At 42.9% G+C, this 25,522-nt stretch overlaps 2 protein-coding genes across 10 annotated transcripts in view; one reads left to right on the forward strand and one right to left on the reverse strand.

Moving 5' to 3' along the window:
- Window positions 1-2,554: 2,554 nt before the first annotated feature.
- Window positions 2,555-23,883, reverse strand: ARV1 (ARV1 fatty acid homeostasis modulator). Of its 2 annotated transcripts, XM_084828086.1 has the most exons (6): window positions 23,678-23,883; window positions 16,418-16,542; window positions 9,612-9,731; window positions 8,206-8,359; window positions 5,607-5,831; window positions 2,561-3,603 (listed from the first exon to the last, which is right to left on the reverse strand). In XM_084828086.1, exons 2-6 carry the CDS (start codon window positions 16,469-16,471, stop codon window positions 3,497-3,499), a joined length of 660 nt encoding a protein of 219 aa, XP_084684212.1. In that variant the 5' UTR covers window positions 16,472-16,542; window positions 23,678-23,883; the 3' UTR covers window positions 2,561-3,496. The 2 variants fall into 2 exon arrangements, with proteins under 2 accessions (XP_084684211.1, XP_084684212.1); XM_084828085.1 differs by lacking the exon at window positions 16,418-16,542 and having other exon boundaries at window positions 2,555-3,603.
- A 172-nt stretch (window positions 23,884-24,055) lies between these two features.
- The window catches only part of TTC13 (tetratricopeptide repeat domain 13), a 47,947-nt gene continuing 46,480 nt past the window's right edge, over window positions 24,056-25,522 (forward strand). For all 8 annotated transcript variants that reach the window (XR_014786763.1, XR_014786764.1, XM_084828077.1 and 5 more), the window contains exon 1: window positions 24,056-24,354. Coding sequence is in view for 6 of the 8 variants with exons in the window: in XM_084828077.1 (XP_084684203.1) it covers window positions 24,093-24,354 (262 nt within the window). In the remaining 2 variants the exon portion in view is untranslated. The remainder of the gene's footprint in view (window positions 24,355-25,522) is intronic.

The following is a 25,522-nucleotide window of genomic DNA, read 5'->3' on the forward strand; positions in this document are numbered from 1 at the left end:
AGCTGAAGCAGTAAAAAAATGTCAGCAACAAACTCTAGATTGTTAACCATTGTTCTACCTCCTACACAATTTGGTTTAGTCTTCAATCTGTGCACACTTGCTTGAAAGTGAGCAACTGAACTCAGCGTGACTTCTGAGTAAACATAGATTGGGTTGGGATGTAGGGGCCCAGACTATTTATAATTCACTTAGCACACAGATTCGGTAGCAATCCAAACAGCAGGTTGGGCTTACATGACCACATCTCCTGTAAACAAAAATATTTCCTGCGTGTAGAAAATGAGTATGTCAGAGAGAAGGCTACATTACAACCCTTCTCATCACCATCTGCTTTGCTATGTAGAGAGAATTTTTCAAGAATGGGGCTTTCAGTTTGCTTTCCCCAAATAGCGCCCCCTCCCATGCTATTCAGAAACAGCTTTTGAAATGGAATAGAACTTCAGAACAGTTTGTGATATGGTATGACAATGTGCTGTTCCAAGTAAAGAATTAAACTGGGTCATCACAAGCTCCTTGGGCAAGACTGAAACAGCTCTTAAATACTAGCCAAAGTTTCCACAGGTAACTGTTGAGGACGGCCCCATCTGGTTTTTATCCTTCTGTTGGGTAGTATCCAACTGCGTCCCAGTGCTAGCGCTACTGATGCTGCACTAGCATTAAGCAACACTTGTGCAATGTAACTAGCACTTGAAATTCAACAGCAAATGGCTGATTTTCCGCATTGCCCGAGCAAGCGCTAGTTACGTTACACAAGTATTGGTTTGCACTAGCACAATATCATTAGTGCTAGAGCTGGGCACAGCTGAATACTACCCAGTGTTTTCTTTTATGTAGGTTTATTGCTTTGTTTAATTTGTGTATTTTTAAAATTTTAGTTCTCTGCACTATTTTATGTATTTTTTTTAGTTGAAAAGCAGTATAGAAATGGTACAAATAAGTATCAGTAAGTAAGGATGAATACTAGTCCTCAGCATAGATGCTGAACAAATTCCTATCATATTTGGCAACCCAATTCAAATTATCTCAATTGCTTAATCAGTCATCAGGTGCAATTCTATATTAAACAAAGATATGAGAAGGCATTTGGATGATTGGCTAGTTATTAATTACTAAGGTTCATCTTGACCACCTTTATATCCTGCATCTAAACCATCTCTGATGAAACCTTGCAAAACCACACTTACTATTATCTAAGTATTAGTAAAAGGTCCTTTGATTCAACTGTTTATACCACTATAACGAAGTATAAAAATCGAGATGCCTTAATGTCTATGAACACTTCCTGGAATACAATTGCAAACCCCAAAGTGCCTTTTATTCTGGGCTCCAAGTAGCATCCTACCCAATGTGCATGGTTTAGGGAGAAAATAAAAAAAAATATGGCTTTCTAAGTAGCAGCTAAGTTACCCAAAGTTAGTTGTAATCATCTCTGTTCCAGCCACCTTCTTTCCTATTGCCCTAGCAAGTATGATATTGGCCAAAAGGAGAGGAAGAATGGATCTGGCAATGGTCCTGCACATCAAAATATGCTTAACTTTAATTTTCATTAGGAATCAGAGAGTTAATACAGCCCCTGATTCTCCCAGTTCGGCTAATTTGATGCCCGTTTTGAGATATATGAAAGTATCTATAGCTCAAATTTGTAATAAGTCTCTTCTGCAGCCACTTTGCTAGTTTTCTGTAATCTTAAGTTCAACAGCGTCATAAGACTGAAAACAATCATCAAGATGATCAGATGACCATCAAGTTCCTCACTTTGGCCTGGAGAGCATTCTCCACACACTAGCTGCCTCAGTTATTTTGGAATGCAATACCTAAAGCAACACAGACCAGCTACCCTATATCCCAAGTTGTAATGGTTTCGACAAACTGGAAGGGCTGAAAGATTTCATCATGAATGGTTCTTTAAATGATGCTGCTTTGATCTTGGGCTTATCTTCCTAACTTAACATGGAAGCAGAAACGAAAGAAAAGAGATGGTTTTAGACTACAATGTGTTCAATACTTGAAGCTCCATAGAGAATCTTTGTTCTATACATGAGGCTGGATCTAGTTTAAAACTTCAGTTGAACATTAGATGGCTTGCAAAAAAGTTAGTTACCCAAGTGAAGCTCTGAATGAAATTGCACTTGGGCCACAATCTTATACCTACTTACCTGGGAGAAAGCTGAACAGAGTGGGACTTATTTCTGAGTAAATATGTATAGGATTGTGCTGCCAAGTTCACTTTCAGTGAAACACACACAGCCCTAATAGTGCCATCTTCTACATGTCTATTCAGAAGTAAATTCCACTGAGCACAATGGGGCTTACTCCCAAGTAAGTGGGTATAGGATTAGAGCCTAAGGGTTGGATTCAGACTTAGCCGTACTTAGAGGAGACACACTGAAATCAATGGAACTTAAGTCAGTCATGACTAACTTGACTAATTTAAGTCCCATTAATTTCAATGGGTCTAATCCCAAGTATGACCAAATCTGGACCCAACTCTTTTAAAAACAGAACATTAAATTTGACTTTTATATCAAGAACATGCTTTAAACACTGCAAAAGTAGAGATTTAAAACAAGCCCCCAAAGCATCTTTATTATTTGGAGTATCTGTAAATATCAAATTAAAAACACTATTACCCCTTAGGTAAAAAGTGGCACGGTTCCCAGCAATATCAAAATGATATCCCTGTAATGCAGGCTTATATGCAAACCCGGCAAGGGTGGGTGGCTGGGGTGATTAACAAACCACCCAGTGACCACAGAACAGGCCATTGGTTCTGGGTGGTTTATTAACCACTGCAGCCACCCATCCTCATTGGGTTTGCATGTAATGACAAGCTGTGCCCAGTGAGAGTAATTAGGGAAATGGGACAGCACGTACCTTGCACATGCGGGGAGGGTTAATAAGCCACTTATTATTAATCACCCATGTGCATGTGAACCTGGTCATTGTGTGTTATGCTGTTGCAGTCTGTATGTCCCATCCTAAGCATTGGTTTGCTGCCAGAACAAGGCTTAGAATTACATTTCTCCTCTTCTTTCTCCTGTTTTGTTTTAGCTTTAAAAGGTAGTCTAATTGACACTTCTTCATGGGACACCATTTTGTCTTCCTTTCTCAGTATGCTCATATCTTTTTCTTCATAATAAAACAAGCCGTTCTTTCTTTCTTTCTTTCTTTCTTTCTTTCTTTCTTTCTTTTTAAATACAAAATACAAAGTGGTGCAGTAAGAAATACGCAACTGCATCCTTTTTGAGAAACCAAAAGTATCAAAGCATGTTATAAAAATTAAATATCAGTGCATCATACCTAAATTTCCTGGTTTGATTTCAGAATCTGTTCACATTACTGTCTTCAGTACATAAAATTTTATTTACATTCAGCATTTCTTTACCACTGTATTTATAACAGGTAGTAAACTGTGGCTAAGTGAATGACTCCAAAGGCAGTCTTTTCTTTATGTCTTCAAATATTTCCACTGTTAACATAATGAAACAAGATTGTCTCAAATGTTCCATCCTATCTGCTGGAACAAATAGATGATTCCATTTTCCAAAATTAATCCATTCAAAATGGCCACCAGACAAAGCTTTCGGCTTGTGTTCAAAGTAACTGCAAAAGAAAGGAAATATGGGATGGGCGGTGTTCCTAGCAGGTTTCCTACAGTGATAGTAAATGAATTAGTTTAGACAAGTCATATTTTGCTTAATAAATGATGGCTATGAATAAAGTCTACAGGACTGGGAAAAAGGTGTGATGTTAAAACAGAGCTGCTAACTTAAATCACTATATTAATCAATTAAAGCATTGTTTAATTGGTGTGGCCCTAATCCTAATCAGCAAGGCAAAACATTATGGGCATCATGTTTATTTTTCAAAGTTATTTTGCTTCTGGTCCGTTACTGTGACAGAAAACTACAATGTTCAAGATTCTTTCTTTCTAACCATTAGGAGTGTTTGTTTATTAAATTAATTTACGGAGCAACCCTACACTCCTTCAGATGGAGACCGAGGAGGCACTGGAAGTGCTGCTCCACTGGTGGAGGGGGAGGCCCACCAGTGGGACAGCACATCCACCAGTGGAGGTTCCCCCAGAGTGGTGGTGGAAAGCTCCGCTCCTAGTATTCTGCCAGTGGGTGGGTGAGGGCAAAATGCAGAGTTCTGGGGGAGGCTGCGGATCTGCAGGCTCCTAAGCCTGTTAAACAGGCTCCAAAAATATACCAGCCCTGAAGCTGGCATAGTTAATTCCCTCCTATTGTGGTTAATGAGGGTGGGGGGTGGGAGAGAAACATGGAACTGCGGGGAAAAAGTAGAAAACGCTGCTGCTGCCCTGCTCCCACTGTGACTGGGCAAAGCTTTGGATGTTTCGGTTGCTCTGCCCTAGAATCTCCTACCACCACCACAAGATTGGCTGTTAAATTTTCTTGTTTTCCCAAAAAGGCACCCATATTAAGTTTTGTCTTACAAAAAGTTGCATTTAACCAATTCATCAATGAAAAGATAAGATCAGCTTCAAATCCTATAACTGGTTGACAGCCCTAATAATAAAATCAGAGGAGTGCTGTGTAATAAACCTTTCTTCATTCCGCACAGCATAAATTGTTCATTAGTATTCTTATTTGTTCAGGTTGGGGATGGTTGTGGTTTGTTATACCTTTTTAAGACAATGTTTTAATAAAAGTAGCGATTCACCTATATTCAAATAAATATTACATTGGGACATGTGCAAAAAATATTAACAAGTTCTTATTAGAAAGGAAGAAGGTGAAAAAACTTGAAATTGGAAAAGGGGTCTGAATTTAATAACTTTCTACTAATGAAGAATGATCAGTTGCAGGACACAGCATAACTCTCAGTGTTGAATGTAAATACCTTCTTTAAAATATGGCATCAGTGGTACACCACCTCTCTATGCTTGCTAGAGCAAGGCTACATACAAATCATTATTTTCTGAATGTATGCTGGTTATGCAATGCAAACCTCACAAACATGCGAAAAGGTATTAGGAACAAATAATTGAAAATATACAGCAAATAAGTGGATACAGAATCCCTCTTGAACCTGAAGTGATTTTGCTTGAACCTTCTTAAAGACTCACTAAATAGAGAACATCAAGAACAGATCTGGAATGTATTAACATTCCACTGGCAAAGAACCGGAAAAATAAACAGGGTAGAGTGGTTCATAGAAGTATGGAACACAACCTATATGAATAAACTGCCTTATTAATTTTGCCTTGGTGTGTCAACAAAATTCTAGAAGGAGAAACTGGTATTCCTTTGGGCCAATGTATAACTGTTGTTATAATATCAGCACTTCTAGAGCCAAAGATTACATTTTCAGACTTGCTATCTTTTGTATACTGTATAAATTTCACTTCCCAGGTCTGCTGTCAGGTATTTCAATCTCTCTCCATTAGAGTTTCCACTCTCTGAATAAAGTTGCCTTCTCTAATTTTTTATACCTTAATGTTGGAAGTCAGTTTTGGTTTCATGCAGCTGAAACCCTGAAACTTGAGTTGGCAGCTGTATACCTGGACTGAACAAATGTGCCCAATCCTGACCTACTTTACATATTTATTTTACAAGTAGAGTGAAATTAAAAGAAAAGAATACCTCTAATTGCTTGAGAGTTTGATGTCAAGACAAACACTTTAATGAGCTTGACGCACAAATGAGTATAGTCATGTTCCCAAATAACAGCTGGAATCAGTAGTAGTTTTCCATAGCTGGATAGTAGCAACGCTTTCAGAAGAAAGGTGAAATCTGCTTTGGTTTTCAGGACTACAGGTTTTGCTAACCACAGAGCAGTGAAGATGCCAATCAAGAAAGCAGTTTGTTCTGAATGAAAGATAGGGATAAGAGAAAACAAGTCATTCTGAGAAATGACTAAGATTATAAAGTGTTCCTTAAACAATCAGTCATAAACAAGATGTCTGTACAGCATGGCTAGATAGCATCACCGATGCAATGAATATGAACTTGAGCACGCTCCGGGAGACAGCAGAGGACAGGAAGGCCTGGCATGCTATGGTCCATGGGGTCACGAAGAGTCGGACGCGACTGAACGACTGAACAACAACAACAACAATAACATCAACAACAAGGTGTCTTTAAGTAGTACATCTTCGATTGGATTAAATGTGGAAATTAGTATTTATTACCTCAGACAGCGAATTAGTTTATATAGGCGGGAGGCATTTTAGGGATCATGGTTCTAAGCCATTTAAGAATTTAAAAGGCACCAGCACCCTGAACTGTACCTGAAAATGGACTGGCATACATGACCATGGCGAGGTCTGACCTCTCCAGAAACAGGCACAGCTGGTACACCAGCCAAAGCTGAGCAAAATCACTCCCAGACAGAGTTGCCACCTAAACATGCAGGAACAAAGCCGGGTTGAGGAGCACACCCAAACTGCCGCCTTGAGCTTTCAAAGAAAGTGCACCCCATCCAGGGCAGGCTGGTTCTTAGGTTGGCCTTCTGATGACTAGCAGTTCTGTTTTGTCTGGATGCTATATCTCCCTCTGCCCAAAAGATTGGCAAGAACGTCTTTGATTTGCAATCGTTTAACAAGAGCAGCAAGTAAATGATCTGCCATAGCTTGCCCTGTGCTAACTGCTTATTTCTCAGTGTAACTCCTGTAAAATATCAGTTGGTTGTCTTTGTGCAGCTCTGCTGGCTTGTGTGAGAGTTTTATGTTAATCTGTACTAACTCAGATAACTTTTGTACTTTTATGTGCAGATCTTCCCAGTTTACTGGACACAGTATGTAATTTGCTCCGCCAAAATGGTGAGCCACCATTGTATCTGGCTCTGGTTGGTAGGTCTCAGGGTTAAAGATAAGAGTAAAACCCACAAACTTGAGGTCTGCTCACCTCTTATGTAGGTCATTATTTTCCAATTTTAAGGAGTCTAAGAGTGCAATCCTATGCATGTTTAGTAGGGATGTACAAAAGTCACTTACCTTATGACGAAATTGATTCGCGGTGGGGGGAGGCGCTCCGTCCCTCCCCCCGAAATTCTGGCCGGGGGGGAGGCGCTCCATCCCACCCCCGCCAAATTCTGGCCGGGGGGGAGGCGCCCCGTCCCTCCCGCCGCGAATCCTGGCCGGCTGGGTCTGCAAATGGCGGTAGCCATAGCCGCCGTCGCTTGCGTCCCTGCAGTCAGCCGAGATAGGCTACGTAAATGTTTACGTAGCCTATCACGGCTGAGTAAAAAAACAACAACAACCGCGCGTATGCAAATGGCGGCACCCATGGGCGCAGCCATTCACGTTCCTTATTTTGGCACGTCTAGTCTACGTAAACATTTACGTAGACTACGGCGAAAATAAGGGGAACGCAAATAGCGTAGCGTCTACGCTATTTGCATTCCCCTTATTTTCGCCGTAGTCTATGTAAACGTTTACGTAGACTAGACATGCCAAAATAAGGAACGCAAATGGCTGCGCCCATGGGCGCCGCCATTTGCGTACGCGCGGTTGTTGTTGTTTTTTTACTCAGCCGTGATAGGCTACGTAAACATTTACGTAGCCTATCACGGTATTTTTTTAAAATCATTTTTTTTTTTTTTACTGGAAATGGCGGTGGCAGCAGCCGGTCAGAAGTCTGGCCGCCACCGCTGCCGAACCACCGCCGGAGCCACCACCACCAGGGAGATTCGCCCAAGGTAAGTCCCATCCCGGGGGGGGGCAGGGGGCAGACCGTCTCGCCACTGATTTCGGGGGGCCGTATGCGCTGGCATTCGGCCTCCCCGAGATTCGTGGCGAAATTCTCTGACATCCCTAATGTTTAGACAGAAAAAAAGTCCTGAAATTTCCATCACACCCCAGCCAGCTCACTGGGAGTTGTCTAAACAGGATTGCACCCTAAGAAATTAGTAATTTTTGCTAGGCCGATCATGGGGTTCATGGTAGAGCGGGGATTTGGACTTGAGTCTCCCAGGCTCAAGTTCAACATGGGAAAGTTTTGCTCTCAGAATTGTCCTACAATACTATTTTCATACACGACTGCCCATTCAGATTGATGGAATGCTGTGATCTTTTGATTATTGGGCATCCTCCAAGCAAGTTCAGTGAAGTCATGAGAGAAATAATGGACAAATGAGTTAAGAACACAATGCATCTATTCTGCACTGATAATTATAATGCATTCAAAACAGTTAAAATGTTTAATGCTTTTAAAAGGACTAAAAAAGAATATTTGCTCTCACCCAGAGATGCTATTCCAAACATTCGATAAAAATCCCATTCTTTGGCATATCTAATGAAATCATCAGGATCAGGACTTTGGCTTGAATCCTGTAGCTGCAACCACCTGAGATAAGCTTCACAAAGCAAACAGAATATGCAGAGCTTCCCATGAATCTACAATATGAAAGAACTTCAGCATCAGAAACGGGCACCATTCAAAACCTTTTATCAGCTGTAGGCCTACGTGCATCATAACCTTATCACTGTTGTTTACAAGTACAATCCATACTGAAACCCAAATAGGGTGAAGGATGGGATATACATTTTAAAAAATAAACAAACAAACAAATTTTGGTTTGGCTAATTTTTTATCAAATTTTATAGATGCATATCTCATCAGTTCTCTCATGCTGGGAGATGAAAATGGACAGAAATGAGATCTGAAGGTGAGAGCATGATTCTGTGTGCACAATACACAGATCTACCTACTTTTCCCTGCTGCAAGTGGAGAAGAGCTGTTCCAATAAGGCAGCTGTGTTTGCTAAGCAATTGTGTTTGGGTTCCAATATATTACAGAAATGGAACTGTAAGGCCCAGTTAAGATGTAAGAAACAATAGTTAATTGCTATGAGCATGAGCTTTAGGTCTGCATGTTTCCCCTCCCCTTCGCCTCTTCTATGCATGTGGAGAAGCAAAAGAATTTTGTATTTATTTAAAACTTTTATATCCCACTATTCCTCCAGAGAGCTCAAAATGATGTACAACAAAGATAAAGCCAACAGTTAAAAAAAGCCTCTCTCAATTTAACCCTACAACACTGAAAGAGCAGCAGGGAATAACTAAAAGCTTCCACTTGTGAATAAACCAGTTTGCCATTACATCCAAACTTAGGGTAACTCTAGTTAGTTAACAAATCAGGATAACAAACTGTGGTTTGCCATTTTGTCTGAACCAGGCCTGAGGGCTGCTCTATCACTAGTTTTTGCAGAGATACAATGGTGCATACCTCTCTTCCTAATCTGTGTACATGCAGCATATACACAGAAATGCTTTGCTTGCAGTAACAATCAATGTTACTAGCTCCTTGTCAGACCTTTTAAATAACAGAAGTTATTTAAATAGTTAGATAACAGAACTATTTCCATAGCACTGCTGCTCATTGTCCTGTCCAAGGGCTCAACTAAGATTCATTCAGTTAATACGTTATATGGGCACTAGAATGACTTTTAATACTCATACATTTTTGGAAACATACAACAAGACACAACCTTAAGATCAGGAAGCCAACTGAAGTTAATATTGTTACTACATGGAAAGGAAGAAGAAAAATCTATTCCAGACCAAATCTTTCCATCATGTCTCTCATCAACTTGCGACAAGATCTGCATATCTTATATTAAATTAAGGAAAAAAACAGGGAACTTACATTTATCTTTGTATTGAACAGAATATGTCTGTAAGCTTGTGCTTTGCATAAGATAGCATTAATTAAGATGATAACAGGATCATATTCTATATATTTGTCTACTGGTTTCTGACAGGATTTCTGAAAGTAAGAGAGCAAAAGCACATTAAAGAAACTCACATTAATATTACAATGATAAAAATGCTTATTAATGTTCTTGAGAATTCTATAAAGCTACATTATATATATATTATATATAAAGCTATATATTCTATATATAAAGCTATATATTCTATATTTTGAATAGAAGATGATCCAAAGTGTTGTTCTACATCTTCACAATGCTGTTTTCATTTGAAATTTTTGCATCAGTAGCAAAAGATAATTAGTTTTACATTCATCCAACATTAAAATTCAGCCACAGTGAGAGTTTAAACTGTTTGTGCACACCACAATGCACAACTTATGTAACGAACTGCCAGGCATAAAGGAATGCACCAGAAGCTCATAAAGACTTATAGCTATGATTGTAATTTTTTTATCCACATGAAGAACTGGAATTTAAGTTTCAATGTTTTATTATACACTAACCAGAGATAGTTATTTTAGGATTAACTCTATACTTCTTATTAAATAAAAACAGAGCCATGTGGTTTACGAGATAATCTTTGAGGACCATAAAACTCTGTGCTCAACCACTGAGCTATGGTCCCTCCATAGGTTATTTCTCTGGCTTGCTGGGGGAAGAGACAAGCCAGAGATCTGGGTTCGGATGCAACACAGAACAACCCAGGCATGGAGTGACCCTTGGCAATTGGGCAGCATGCAGCAACACACTGCCTCATTCACAACAATCCACATTTTTTAAAAAATACGATGGGTTCCCATGACATGTGAACTGTGCTACCATATTCCTTGGCCCAGATCTTAAGCTATATTCAGCAGTCTCCAAAATAGAGGCAGAATTGGTCATGTCTTCTAAGTTGACAATGAAAACTGCATGAACATGAATCAAAGAGAAGAACGAGCAGTCATATCCTGGCATACATGCTTATGCAAAATGTATTCAAACTGCCAAATATTTTTGACGTAACTAAATATTAACTGGAGAAGACTCTTACGAGTCCCCTGGACTGCAAGGAGGTCAAATCAGTCAATCCTAAAGGAAACCAACCCTGACTGCTCATTGGAAGGACAGATACTGAAGCTGAAGCTCAAATATTTTGGCCACCTAATGCGAAGAGAAAACTCTCTGGAAAAGACCCTGATGCTAGGAAAGACTGAAGGCAAAAGGAGATGGGGACGACAGAGGATGAGATGGCTAGATAGCATCACCGATGCAATGAATATAAACTTGAGCACACTCCAGGAGAGAGCGCAGGACAGGAAGGCCTGGCGTGCTATGGTCCATGGGGTCATGAAGAGTCGGACACGACTGAACGACAACAACAACAACAAATATTAACTGCAGTGTCTGAGTGCATTCTTGCTGAAGGAATTACTTTCGTCCAGATGACAGATAATATATAGTGAAGACCATAAAAATTCAACTCCATTTTAGTTTTTATACTAAAGAAGCTTTAGTGGCTAGAAGTTAATAAACTGCTGCTGAAGGGCAGTTTGACATTGGAGAGATATGACGGTAGTTAAAACTCATTTTATTCCCTCTGCTCACTGCAGCTCCTGGCTAGTTCTCTCATCAACTACCCCGGCTGCAACTTACCATCCATAAAAAAGCTACCTTTTCCTCATGTTTTAAGAGAGCAATCCTACAGCCCCTCAACAGCATCTGGAATGCCATAGGATGCTGTGGATCACCTCCTCCATGCCCACAGACAGAGCTGTGAGCATGCAGGAGATCTAATTGTGGATTTCTCCTCCCCCTGCCCCCTCCCAGCTGCCATGGAAAGCTACTCTAGCTGTGACCTTGTAAGAAAAGTTGGAGAGGGAGGAAAGGGGGCATGCTTGTGGGCAGGCATGGGAGGGGAGAAAAGAGGCTGGGATAAGCACTATCCTATGGCCTCTACAGTCCCCTCCCCACCCACTAAAAGTTAAGTCAGCTACACGGGATCAGAGGTCCATCTAGCTGCTTTCTACATTTTAAGTGGAAGAACGGAGTTGAAACTGCCTCTGTCCTCCTCTTGCCTTGCCTGGCTCTTGCTTGCAGGGCAAAGGATAGGTGGAGGAATCTGAACTCAGACCCTCTGACTGTCAGGAGGACAACTCATATAATTGCTCCCTAAGAGCATTTGAGGTTATATCCAATGGCTGTGCAAGCAGAAGGCAGCTCGTGCCACTGGCTGTTTTCTCCTCCACCTTCACTGTGCACCCCCTCCAAACTGCACAGAAGGTCAGGGTTGTGCAGCACAAGAAGGGAAATGCCTGAATTTGGGCAGCAGGATTTTGTGCCTGGAGGAGCTCCACAAGCACAAGATGCATCTGGCTGATTTCAGGGATTCCCCTGCCCCCCCCCACCCCGCCCTGCCCTGCCCTAGCCCACACTGTTCAGGAGGACCTTCTAGAGTGGTATTTTTTTTCCGGGGGGGGGGGTGTTACAGGGAGCTACAGCAGGAGGAGAAGGGAAGAGAAAGATTGGTGGTGTGAGCTGCTTTCCCCACACACAAACCCTATACAACTGTATTACAGTATGTACTGGATAGGAAACACATCCACAAAGACCACAGCCAGCCAGCTTCCTTCTCATCCAATCTGTGCATAGAGGTATCTACTTGGTTCTGCAGAGTCTCCATCTTCCAGCTCAGCATGACTGGATGGGTGCTGGGTGACAATTAAAATCAGTGGTGTTCAAACTGTGCTCTGGGGAAACTTCAACGGACTGAGCAGCAATGGCAATTAGCTGCTCCATCATTGCACACACATAATTGCAGAGAAGTAATGAAGTAGAACAAGTGGAGATTCAGTCAATAGGAGGTCACGTGAAAAAAAGGGAGAGTCAAGGGAAAGAAACATATGTTGCAATCTTACGCATACCTACTTGAGAGTAAGCCCCCCCGCAACTCAGTAAGTGTGACTTCTGAGTAAACATGGACAGGTATGCTGTTAATGAATCCACTGACACCAAGTAATGATGCACTAAATTATGCTGGGAAGCAAATGCATAAGTGCAACATTACATTTCAACAAATACACCTCCTCTACCTTAAGAACATAAGAAGAGCCATGCTGGATCAGACCGAGGGTCCAACTAGTTCAGCATTCTGTTCACAAAGTGGCCAACCAGCCGTCGACCAGGAACCCACAAGCAGGACATGAGCGCAACAGCACCCTCCCACCCATGTTCCCCAGCAACTGGTGTATATAGGCTCATTGCCTCTGATACTGGAGGTAGCACATAGCCATCAAGACTTGTAGCTATTGATTGCCTTTTCCTCCAGGAATTTATCTAACCCCCTTTTAAAGCCATCCAAATTGGTGGCCATCACTACATCCTGTGGTAGCGAATTCCATAGTTTAACTAGGCACTGTGTGAAGAAGTACTTCCTTTTATCTGTCCTGAATCTCCCACCAATCAGCTTCATAGGATGACCCCGGGGTTCTAATATTTTGAGAGAGGGAGAAAAATGTCTCCCTATCCACATTCTCCACACCATGCATAATTTTGTAGACCTCATGTCTCCCCTTACCCTCCTTTTTTCCAAGCTAAACAATCCCAGCTATTGTAACCTTCTCTCATAAGGGAGATGCTCCAGCCCCTTCATCGTTCTAGTTGTCCTTTTTGCACTTTTTCCAGCTCTCTGATATCATTTTTAGGTGTGGTGACCAAAACTGTACACAGCATTCCAAGTGTGGTCGCACCATAGATTTGTATAAGGCCAGTATGATATTGGCAGTTTTACTGTCAATTCCATTTCTAATTATGCCTAACATGGAATTTGCTTTTTTTACAGGAGCCGCATACTGGGTTGACATCGTCATTGAACTGGCCACCAGAGTCCCAAGATCTCTTTCCTGGTCAGTCACCACTAGCTCAGATCCCATCAGGTTATACTTGAAGTTGGGATTTTTTGCCCCAACGTGCATCACTTTACACTATTTACACTGAACCATTTGCCATTTAAAAGCCCGTTCTCCCAATTTGGGGAGATCCTTTTGGAGCTCTTCATAATTCCTTTTTGTTTTAACCATCCTAAATCATTTGGTGTCATCAGCAAACTTGGCCACTTCACTGCTCACTCCTGATTCCAGATCATTTATGAACAGGTTGAGAAGCATTGAACGTATCTGCATTGTACTGGCAACAGATATACAACAGTGAACTACATATATAAAAATGTAAATACAATGTACTAGAACCTTTATTTCAGATAACTAAACATTACCTAAACATCAGTTATCAAAATTAATTATCACTTTCTCTCTGCTTCTACTAAGCCACATGTCAGCTTAATCTTATGCAAATAGAACTCCCGTTACCGAAATGGTTTAGGAATAGCCAGGCCATATTTATAAAGCTGACCCAAATAAATACATATACTTTGACAAGGGTTCCCCCCCTCCCAATAAATTGAAGCAACCCACCCCCACCCCAGCCTTTAAACACACAATGAAACATCTAGGTTATCAATCAGACTGAGAACATGTTAAAGTATATTCCACATGATATTCAAAGATAGAAAAATTGACACTTGAGTCCCAGTTTAGCATGTGGAATCATCAAAGCAAAATTCATGCTGGCAGAGATATACTGTCAGCATGACACCTGAATGTTGAGAAAGGACTGCTTGCAAATAATTGTGCAAATAATGTCATGAGCAACCAACACTCCAATTTCTTTCATTAAAACTGCAACTGTGCGGATTAAACACAGCTTAAGTACTGATTCTATCAGTAAGGGATTTCCTAGAAGATACAGGACAAAAAGATTCTATTATTTCGTTAAAATAGCACCAGCCAATCCAGTGCTAGTGGATCCAATCCAGTCCTTACCTCAGCATAGTGGAAGGTCAGAGCTAGCCTTGTTGCCAGTGAATTATCTTTATATTTCTAGAGTGCTTAACTTGTACTGAGAACTTCACACTATATAAAGATCCCAAACAGTTCCTGCTCACAGGTTTACAATCTAATAAGGTAAAAAAGAATACAGAGCAAGAGAGGAAATACATAGTAATATATGGTTGTTCTTTTTTCTATATATTGCAAAGTAAGGTTCAGGTGTCCAAAAATCCATTTTTCAATTCATTTGGCAACTGTCCGTGGCACAGTGGCAAGCAGGATTTCCAACAATTCACAGTTCTCCTCCCTGCAGCTCTGATTCGTGCTGCAAAGAAACAGCAGGAGTCTCTTTCAAGCTGTACCCCAGAGCAAATGAGAGAAGATCCCAGAGATCTGAGGGAAGGACAGGAAGTTGGTAGTGACCACTAAGTATGTCTAGTAAGCCAATCCAACCACTATTATCACAAAGATTCACCACATGGGCATCTTTACATAATGTTGAAGTCACTCAGTCACCATCTCACTGATATGCTGCAAATGTTAAGGATCTTAGCTTTTAAAAAACACAAATAATATCCAATAGCACGGTGCAAAGTAAACTACTGAGGGAATGTCAATATAGGCAGAACATGAGATGTGGAAGGCAATGGGAAACCTTCCTTGACTAAGCAGAGAGAAAAGAGAAGGGGATTGGGTAAGTGTTCACAGACCTCCAATTCCCTGTAACAGCCTGATGTACTGACTGAATACAATGGATGCCAAAGTAAGGAACAATAACAACAAAAGGGCTCTGTTATGCCTTCTGGGGATGGTCCTGTTCTCACACAGGGAAGGATCATGCCCAATGTATACAAAAACCTGGAAGCTATCAGTAGAATAAAGTTACTGAACAAAGAACCAGAATTTGTGGAGGGGCCTGTCATTGTCCCCATTGTTTAATATGTTTAGAGAGGATGCAGTCAGTAAAACAAAACAAGGAGTGGAGTTGATCATTAAATAGGAAGAAAATAAATACATTTGCTACACTTTCCTGATGATTTTACTGTAAATGCATATATAGAAGGAAAGCTGTAGATCATATTAAACACAATGAATCCATTCAGAAATATGGCATAAAAATAAGTGAGAATAAAATGAAACTATTAGTGGCAAGCAAACCCAACCCCCCTCGTTACAAACCCTAGAAGTAAGGGGATAGAAGATCTGAATCAAAAAATTAAAATTTGAATAGGCATGGTGATACAGAAATGTCATATGAACGAACACCTAATTGACCCAAACAGCAAGTTTATCTTTGAAAAAGAAATGTATAAGAAGATACATATGGAGTACGGCTCTATATAGATGCGAAGGATAGAAAAGAGGTAAAATGGAAGAAAAAATGGAAGCATTTGAAGGTGCTGCTAGAGAAAACGGTTTGTTGTTTATTCGCTCAGTTGCTTCTAACTCTTCGTGACTTCATGGACCAGCCCACGCCAGAGATTCCTGTCAGCCGTCGCCACCCCCAGCTCCCCCAAGGTCGAGTCAGTCACTTCCAGAATATCATCCATCCATCTTGCCCTTGGTCGGCCCCTCTTCCTTTTGCCTTCCACTTTCCCTAGCATCAGCATCTTCTCCAGGGTATCCTGCCTTCTCATTATGTGGCCAGAGGACTTCAGTTTTGCCTTTAATATCCTTCCCTCAAGTGAGCAGTCTGGCTTTATTTCCCGGAGGATGGACTGGTGTGATCATCTTGCAGTCCAAGGCACTCTCAGAATTTTCCTCCAGCACCATAGTTCAAAAGCATCTATCTTCCTTCGCTCAGCCTTCCTTATGGTCCAGCTCTCGCAGCCATAGGTTATTACGGGGAATACCATTGCTTGAACTATGCGGACCTTTGTTGTCAGTGTGATGTCTCTGCTCTTCACTATTTGATCAAGATTTGTCATTGCTGTCCTCCCAAGAAGTAAACGTCTTCTGATTTCCTGGCTGCAGTCAGTGTCTGCAGCAATCTTTGCGCCTAGAAAGACAAAGTCTGTCACTGCCTCCACGTTTTCTCCCTCTATTTGCCAGTTATCAGTCAAGCTAGTTGCCATAACCTTGGTTTTGAGGAAAAAAATGAATCAAGAAATATTAAATAGGACTGGAGAAGGACAAGGACTGATGCAAACTATGAAGAGGTGGCATTAAGTATGAAGCTAGCCCAAACTACTTACTACTATGCTGTGAGGGCAGAAGTGAAGAGGCTCAGGCCAGGGAACTTCTGCCATCAGTTCCTGAAGGGACTGAACTGGTTTGGACAACACAACAACCTACTGTGGGTTAATTATCTCTCGAGGTGCCATGGCATGTGCCATGCATATGCAAGCTTCTGCTGGGGAGGTGGGTGTCCCGTGGCTTATTGTGTCATCCGAAACCACTTAGTGGGGGTATTTGAGGGTTAAATAACCCTTGCATAACCCACAGTCTGTTTTAGGGTTATATGAGGGTTATTTAACCCTCAAAGAACCCCTACTGCCCAGGTTTGGATGACACAAGCCACAACAACCCCAAGCCAGGCCTCGCATATTCATAATGGCAGCTGACACACACTGCAGTGCCTCGTGGGTAAATTAACTCACAATGGGCTGCCGTGTCATATGAACTGATCCAATGATTATTGGATTATTAGCCTGAGAGAACTCTATTGGTCTATATTTTGTAGCATTTGGTTACATAGCTTAAAACTGAAAACCACGTTGGGTGCTGTGGCAGAAAGGCACTGTATATACATGCATTAAATAAAGAAATAAGCTACTTACGACTTTTTGTGTTCACCATCAACTCTCTCCTCCCCCCAAAGCCCCTGGCATATGCACAGGGCTGAAGGGAGAGGCAAAGATTTCTCTCATTTGCACTGGGGTCTGGAGAACATAAGAGACAACAGAGAGACTATCTTACCTTCTCCAAACTGCAGTGCACTGCAAACTGCAAGTGAGAACCTGGAGGAGAGATGTATGCTGCTGGACATCCTGCTCTCAGAGGGACAGGGACACTCAGCCCATAAGCAGATTTGTTTATTTGTGGTCCAAGTTATGCAAAGTAGAAGGAGGAAGAGCAAAAGGAAGAACTAGATTCAATTAAATAAAGCAAATTAAAGAAGAAAAATTATGGAAACACATTTGTGGCCCCTCCCTCTTCACACGGGTCCCACAGCAACTTCATGAAGGACAGACCAAAAGGTGCAGCCCGCTCCACCAGCTTCAGTAACAAGCAACTGTCTAAAAGAGGACTGTAAAGCCGGCAATTATAATGGTGAAACCAGGGGTCCCCAACCTTTTCGGACCTCTGAGCACATTTGGATTTTTGAGAAAGTGTTGTGGGCACAACCACAAAATGACTGCCATGGGGCAGGGGCCAGTCACAAAATGTACTGTAAACTATGAGTGGATTGGGCCCTCCACCTAACCTACAATGAGGGTGCAATTGTATGCATGTTTAGATAGAAAAAAGTCCTACAGCACCCAGCATTCTCCAGCCAGCAATGCTAGCTGGGGAATGCTAGAAATTGCGGGACTTTTTCTGTCTAAATATGCATAGGATCTCAGCCTAAATGTATTAGTCTTTAAGGTGCCATATGCTTCCTGGGCTCCTTTTTAGTTTCATAAGGGCCCTCCTGGCACATTCCCCTCATCTCTTTTCCAGGAGTAGTTGCCAAAGTCTGTGCTGTTAGGGGTGGAATGCAGTCTTTCCACAACTTGGAATTGGAAGAATACAAAAACCTTCTTGTTTACAAAAACCTGGCACCACATCCACTATCTCTCTAAGCATGTGCAAAGTGCATTTTCTTGTCAGAATAAAACAGAAACACATATAGCTAAAGTAGTTCCCCTTTAATTACCTCCCAAATCACATGTTATACTTGAGTTCTTGGTTCTAAAGGAAGCAAAAGCTGAGTGTAGCATACCCTGGATTTTAGGAAAGCCAGTTTTAATAAACTCAGAACAACGATCAGTAAGGTCCCATGGCAAGCAACTCTAATGATTAAAGGAGTCCAAGATGGGTGGGAGCTTTTAAAAAAGGAAATTCTCAAGGCACAATCACAAACAATTCCAACAAGAAGAAAAGGTGGAAGACAACAGAAGAAGCCAATGTGGCTTCACAAAAAGCTTAGAGATGACCTGAAAACAAAAAAGGACACATATAGGAAGTGGAAAGAAGGCCAAGCAACAAAGGAAGAGTACAGGCAGGTAGCACAGAATTGTAGGGATGGCTTCAGGAAGGCTAAAGCTGAGAACGAGCTGAGGTTAGCGAGGGATGCTAAAAGCAACAAAAAGGCTTTCTTCAGCTACGTGCATAGTAAAAGACAGAGGAAAGAAATGGTGGTTCAGCTATTAAATAAGGATGGCAAAATGATAACAGCTGACAAAGAAAAGGCAGAGGTGTTCAATTCCTACTTTGGCTCAGTCTTCTCCCAAAAGAGGGTCTATGACCCCCCTGGCAAAGGCGAAGTACAGGCTGAAGGGGCAGGATTGCAGCTTGAGATCGATAGGCATATGGTCAAGGAACACCTCATTACTTTGAATGAGTTCAAATCTCCAGGGCCAGATGAACTGCACCCTAGAGTAATAAAGGAACTGGCAGAAGAACTCTCAGAACAGCTGTCTATTCTCTTTGAGAAATCATGGAGGACGGGTGAAGTGCCAGCTGACTGGAGGAGGGCTAAAGTGGTCCCTATCTTCAAAAAGGGTAAAAAGGAGGAACCTGGGAACTACAGGCCAGTCAGTCCAACATCAATCCCTGGGAAAATTCTGGAGAAGATGATAAAGCAATCAGTCTGTAAGCACCTTGAAAACAATGCAGTGATTCCTCAAAGCCAACATGGATTTGTCAAGAACAAATCCTGCTAGATGAATCTGATCTCCTTTTTTGATCAGGTAACCTCCCTTGTGGACTGTGGGAATGCTGTGGACATAAAATACCTCGACTTCAGCAAAGCTTTCAACAAAGTGCCCCATGATATACTGATGAGCAAACTAGCTCAAAGTGGGCTAGATGAAACAATGATCAGGTGGGTCCACAGTTGGCTACAGAATCAGACTCAAAGAGTGCTTATCAATGGGACCTTCTCAAACTGGGGAGAGGTAATCTGCGGGGTACCGCAGGGCTCGCAATGAATATGAACTTGAGCACACTCCGGGAGAGAGCGCAGGACAGGAAGGCCTGGCGTGCTATGGTCCATGGGGTCACGAAGAGTCGGACACGACTGAACAACTGAACAACAACAACGACCGCAGGGCTCAGTCCTGGGCCCAGTGCTCTTCAACATTTGTATTAATGACTTGGAGGAGGAGATGCAGGGAACGCTGATCAAATTTGCAGATGACACAAAATTGGGCGGGACAGCGAATACTTTGGAAGACAGAAACAGAATTCAAAGTGATCTTGACAGACTGGAGCGCTGGGCAGAAAACAACAGAACGACATTTAATAGGGATAGATGACAAGTTCTGCACCTAGGAAAAAGAAACCAAATGCACAGTTACAAGATGGGCGATACTTGGCTCAACAACACTACAAGCGAGAAGGATCTTGGAATTGTTGTAGATCACAAGCTGAATATGAGCCAACAATGTGATGTGGCTGCAAAAAAGGCCAATGCTCTTTTGGGCTGCATTCATAGAAGCATAGCTTCCAAATCCCGGGAAGTACTAGTTCCCCTCTACTCAGCACTGGTTAGGCCTCACCTGGAGCACTGTGTCCAGTTCTGGGCACCGCACTTTAAGAAGGATGCAGACAAGCTAGAGAGGGTTCAGAGGAGGGCAACAAAGCACTCTTCAAGTACTTCAAAGGCTGTCATAGGGAAGAAGGCCAGGATCTCTTCTTGATCATCCCAGAATGCAGGACACAGAATAATGGGCTCAAGTTACAGGAAGCCAGATTCTGGATGGACATCAGGAAAAACTTCCTGACTGTTAGAGCAATACGACAATGGAACCAATTCCCTAGGGAGGTGGTGGGCTCTCCCATGCTGGAGGCATTCAAGATGAGGCTGGACAGCCATCTGTCAGGGATGGTCTGACTTGGATTCCTGCATCGAGCAGGTGGTTGGACTCGATGGTCTTATAGGCCCCTTCCAACCCTACTATTCTATGATTCAATGAAATTCCTTTTAAATTAATTTCTCCCCCATATTAATAGTCTGTCTATGGTCTGACCCCCTTTCTTTTTAGTCACTTTAAAACCCAGCCTCTGTGCCGTTCCCATTACTTACAACATGCACAGCCTTAGAGCTTGCAATCCTAATTGCCCTTACTAGGGAATAACCTTCATTGAACTCTGCCACATTTTCTCTTGAGTAAGCATGCATGGGATCAGAGTGCAAATCCCCTGCAAAAGCAAAACAAAGAACAGAGAAGCCCAGCAACAGAGGCTGGGGGAAAAGGTAGGATGGCTAACAACCTACATCAAACACAATACAACACATACCACCATTAAAGTCATAACTCTAAAATCACAAATATATAATAAGAGACAATAAAACCAAAAACAAATAAGAATATTTGCCTATACCCACAAAGCTTATACAAATAAATTTGTCTTTAACTGGCACCTAAATGACAGCACTATAAACATGGCATAAGGGTGACAGCCCTCATGGCTGTGGAGAAAACGTTCGAAAAGCATAAGGTATATGTGTTGAAATCTCACAGAATGATTCTTATGGCTACTTCACACATTCATATTGAAAATATGGGTTCAGTGGATCCATACAGATTTTGTTGCCAGAATATCACCCTGCAAATTTCTCAAGTTACCTAGGTCAATCTTAACAAGTATGATGACCACCTCTAATAAGCAACTCAACTACAGTTGTTTCAAGTGGACCAGGAGGGCACAATTTGGTGAAAACGTGCAAGGAATCATGAAGACATACTGCAGAGAACTCTGAGTTATCATGTAATGACTTCACAAAACTTGATTCTCATTCTGAGGGAAAAGTAAAACATTCCTGCTTTTTAAAAGCTCACAAATAAGTTTCCTACAGAAATACTCAGCATTGGTCATTGTTACTCACGTTAGGGCAATGCAGCTTCAGCTATGCCTAGGGTTCCCAAGCACCCCTTATTTTAAAGAAACTGCTGTCTTTTCAGAACATCAAAGATGACTTCAAAAATGGAGACCTGACTAAATAATTCTTCAAATCCTCAACCTGCATAACAAGACCTCAGTCAGTTGATTGTTTAGGAACACAGGAAGCTGCTTTATACTGAGTAAAACCATTGGCCCATTTAGCCAAGTATTGTCAATACCGGCACTGACAACTGTTCTCCAGTGTTTCAGTCAGGAATTTGTCCAGCCCTGCCTGGAGAACCTGGGGATTGAACCCAGGACCTTCTACATACAAAGCAGGTGTGCTACCGCTGACCTACAGTCCTTATTATTTAATAAGTGAAGCTGGCGACATTACCAACCTGGAGTCCTAGGGTAATATATAACTACATCTTTAAAATTGTTACTGAGACTTTAGAAGTGTGTATGGCAGGGCTTCAGAACCTCAGTCCTGGGAACCAAATCCAGTCTGCCTATGATCTCAATCCAGCCCTCCAAGGTTCCCCAGATAACCATATGCCTTTTCTTCAGCCATTGATTGTTTTCCAGTTTTTGTGCAGTTTTCCCCCATTCTAAAAGTTTGAAATGCCTCTCCTAAAGCTTAGTTACTAGCACTTAGAGCTTTAAGCTACAACATGCTAGTATTTTCATCCCAACTTTTTCACATTCTTCCCTGCTCATCACTGGAATGTGGCCCCCAAGAGCTTGTCTGAAAAGGAATTTGGCCTTTGGGCTGAAAGAGGTTCAACACGCCTGGTGTATAGGGATGCATTTAGACTTCAGCGCAGCCCAGCTTAGATGTCAACAGTTTAAATTACATGCCAATTAGAGCTGTCACCCATACAGATCTGGAACAATTTAGGAATTATGCATGGTTGTTCAGAAAACATTGGAACTTCAAATGCCCAATGGCCAGGATGTATATCACAGGTCCAGGAAATATGTTTTTGCCTTTATTATAAAAGAAGATCATGACAGGATAATCTTTGGGAAACAACAACTATCAATGGCTACTAATCACAAAGTCTATATATTAACTGCAGTATCAGAGGAAATATGCCTCTCAATAGGAACACCAGCAGGAGGGGGCTACCACACTCAAGTCCTACTTGTGGGCTTCCTATAGGCATTTGGTTGACCACTATGCGAACAGCATGCTGGACTAGACAGGCCTTTGGTCTGATCTAGCAGGTCTCCTCTTGTATTCTTATGTTGTCTCTTCAACAACTGGAAAACACAGTCTGGAAGGGCATAGGGCAAGCCACCAGGTGAGATTAAACAGTCAAGAGTACAGAGGGACGAGACGAAGGGGAAACCTCGCCACCCCAAGCTTGCACGACCCATTATATGAATAGAAAACCATTTTGTGATAGCAGCGTCCTCTAGGAGCAAAGCAACCTACCTAAGTACTTTCTATGGCGTAAGGCCCCCCCCCCCCCGAACTCAATTAATCTTACTTCAGGGAAAACAAGCACAGAACTGTAGCACATAACACGAAGCCAGGGAGGCCTTATCCCATTTTAATCTCACCTGGGGGCTTGCTCTCTGCCCTTACAGATTTAAGCGAGCACTTCAGGTTGCACACCAGTGGCATGTACACCAAGAACCAACCTGGCACGACCCCCACTGCTTTTATTTTTCAGTCCAGGATTTTTTACTTGCAGCATTGGCAATCTAATACCAAGCAAAATAAAAAAATAAAAGATAGAGATAGGTGGCCCATAATCAAGCGGGGAAATGTATTTTCATATTCTTGTTCTCATTTATTCTAGGGTTTGAGATGATATTTGTATACATCGGGGTGGGGTAACTCCCATCATTCCTCATTTCATCAGCTATACCTGATGGGAGTTGTTGCTTTCCAGATGTTTTGGCCCACAACTCCCTTGTATGCAATAGCTGGCATACAAGGCAGGTTAACTCCCTCTCTTCCATGGGCAATTCTTCCTCGCCCTCACTCATCCCTTTGGTGAGCCCGCCTGTTCCCTCGCTCGATTCCCCACCCTCCATAATTCTTGCCTGACCCACCCCGGCCGAGATTCCTTTCTCCTCACACAACTCACGCAGATAGAGATGCGCAACACGCCACGCTGGTAGTCCTTGTACAGCTCCGTAGCCTTCCGATTGCACTCAATGCACCTATAAACGCCGGGCTCTTCCATTTCCTGCAATGGAACCGACCCGCCAAACTCCGTTACCACAGAAACCGCCGTCTCCTCTTTTGGAGAGAGGTTTTTGTTTTTTGCCTCGTTCGCTTCCGGGTTCCTCTAGCAGAGCGGGGAGGGGGGGAATGAAGGAGAAACCGCAGAGCATCTTGGGCTTCGTAGTTTTACGCGCCCCACATTGCTCAGCAGAGGCCCAGGGATGGGAACTACCGTTCCCAGGAAACAACCCGTTCACCCACTCCCCGCCGGGGCCTAGCGGGAGGGAAACGCTAGAAAAAAAAAAGGGGGGGGTATTATTCTGCGCAGGCGCGCTATGAAGATGGCGCCTGCCGAAGGCTCGTGGCGCCTTTGGCCGAATATCGCTGCGCCGCCGGGGCCGCTTTTGACGCTGCTGCTGTGGTTGGTGGCGGCAGCAAGGCCGCCGCCGGTGCGCGCCCTGACAGAGCAGTACCCGCCGTTCTCCCTGCTCAGGCAGGAGCTGCACCAGCAGCAGCAGGGCCAGGGGAGCAGAGGCTGCCCGGAGCTCCTGGCGGCTGACTGGGGCGGGGAGCAGTATGCGGCCGCTGGCGAGTGTGGTGAGTGATGGGCGGAAGGAAGGAGGCCGGCGGATCAGCTTCTGGCGGGAAAGCCGCGCCGCTTCCTTCCCCGAGTCCTGGCTGCGGAGGGAGCGGTGCTGAGGAGGTGGAATCCTGAGGTGGAGGTGGAATGGGCGGTGCCGTTCTGGACGGCAGGTGAGGCAGCCGCATTTCCGAATATGCTCCCTCAGCGTAAGAAGCTCCCTGCGAGTTAGACGAACCTAGCACAGCACACAGAGGGATGGACTAGCCCAGCCGTTCTCCAACTTGGTGGCCCTCCAGATGTATTGGATGCTCCAGATCTGTTGGCCCTTCCAGATGTTTTGGATTCCCAGACAGCATGCTGGCTGGGAGTGATGGGAGATCATAGAATCATAGAATAGTAGGGTTGGAAGGGGTCTACAAGGCCATCGAGTCCAACCCCCTGCTCAATGCAGGAGTTGCAGTCGAGCACATCTGGAAGGCACCAGGTTGGTGAAGACTGGACTAATCACTAGACTCAGTTCATCCTCTTTGCTATTTTTTCCTTGGGCAGGGAGCTTTTAACACAGAAGTGGTTTTCCTCACCTGCAGTCTGAAGTGGTACAGTCAGTATTGTAGTGGAGCCAGGGCTCGCAGGGTCAAAGCACTGGGACTTTTTGATTAGCAGGGATAATGATGTCACCTGCCACCCTCCTCAGGCTTCCCTGTTCCCTCTGAGCTTAGCTGCAATCCACAAAGTAGCTGGGCAGAAATCATTTTTCCCAGCAATAATATATTATTCCTTGTTGTAATGCAAAGTATTTGGGGATGGCTTGGTCTTGAATGGGCAATCAAAATCCTTAGCTTTACAAATGATCTGCTCCTGGTGGAGATGAAAGCTGCTAGATCTGGGTTGTTGACTTGGATGTACAATGTTTCTCGCTGGTGCTGGGAAAATAAAGTCATGGTTGATCTAGGGCTGATAGTCTTCTGCTGCTTGGGAACATGTTTTGTCCCTCTCTGTCCCTTTCTCATGCAATTTCCAGTCTCTCCAGCCAAAGCCCATCATGCTAACCACTACACTGCCCTTCACTAGTTCACTATATTATGACTGTCACCTGATCCTTATAAATTGGATAGTGTGTGTGTATACACACACACGCACATATATAATACACGCAAACATGTATAGATATGGATCAACACA

This window comes from Heloderma suspectum, chromosome 1, assembly GCF_057233095.1.
Source record: "Heloderma suspectum isolate Gila_16-S chromosome 1, 16-S_ref, whole genome shotgun sequence".
NCBI classification, from domain to species: Eukaryota; Metazoa; Chordata; class Lepidosauria; order Squamata; family Helodermatidae; genus Heloderma; species Heloderma suspectum.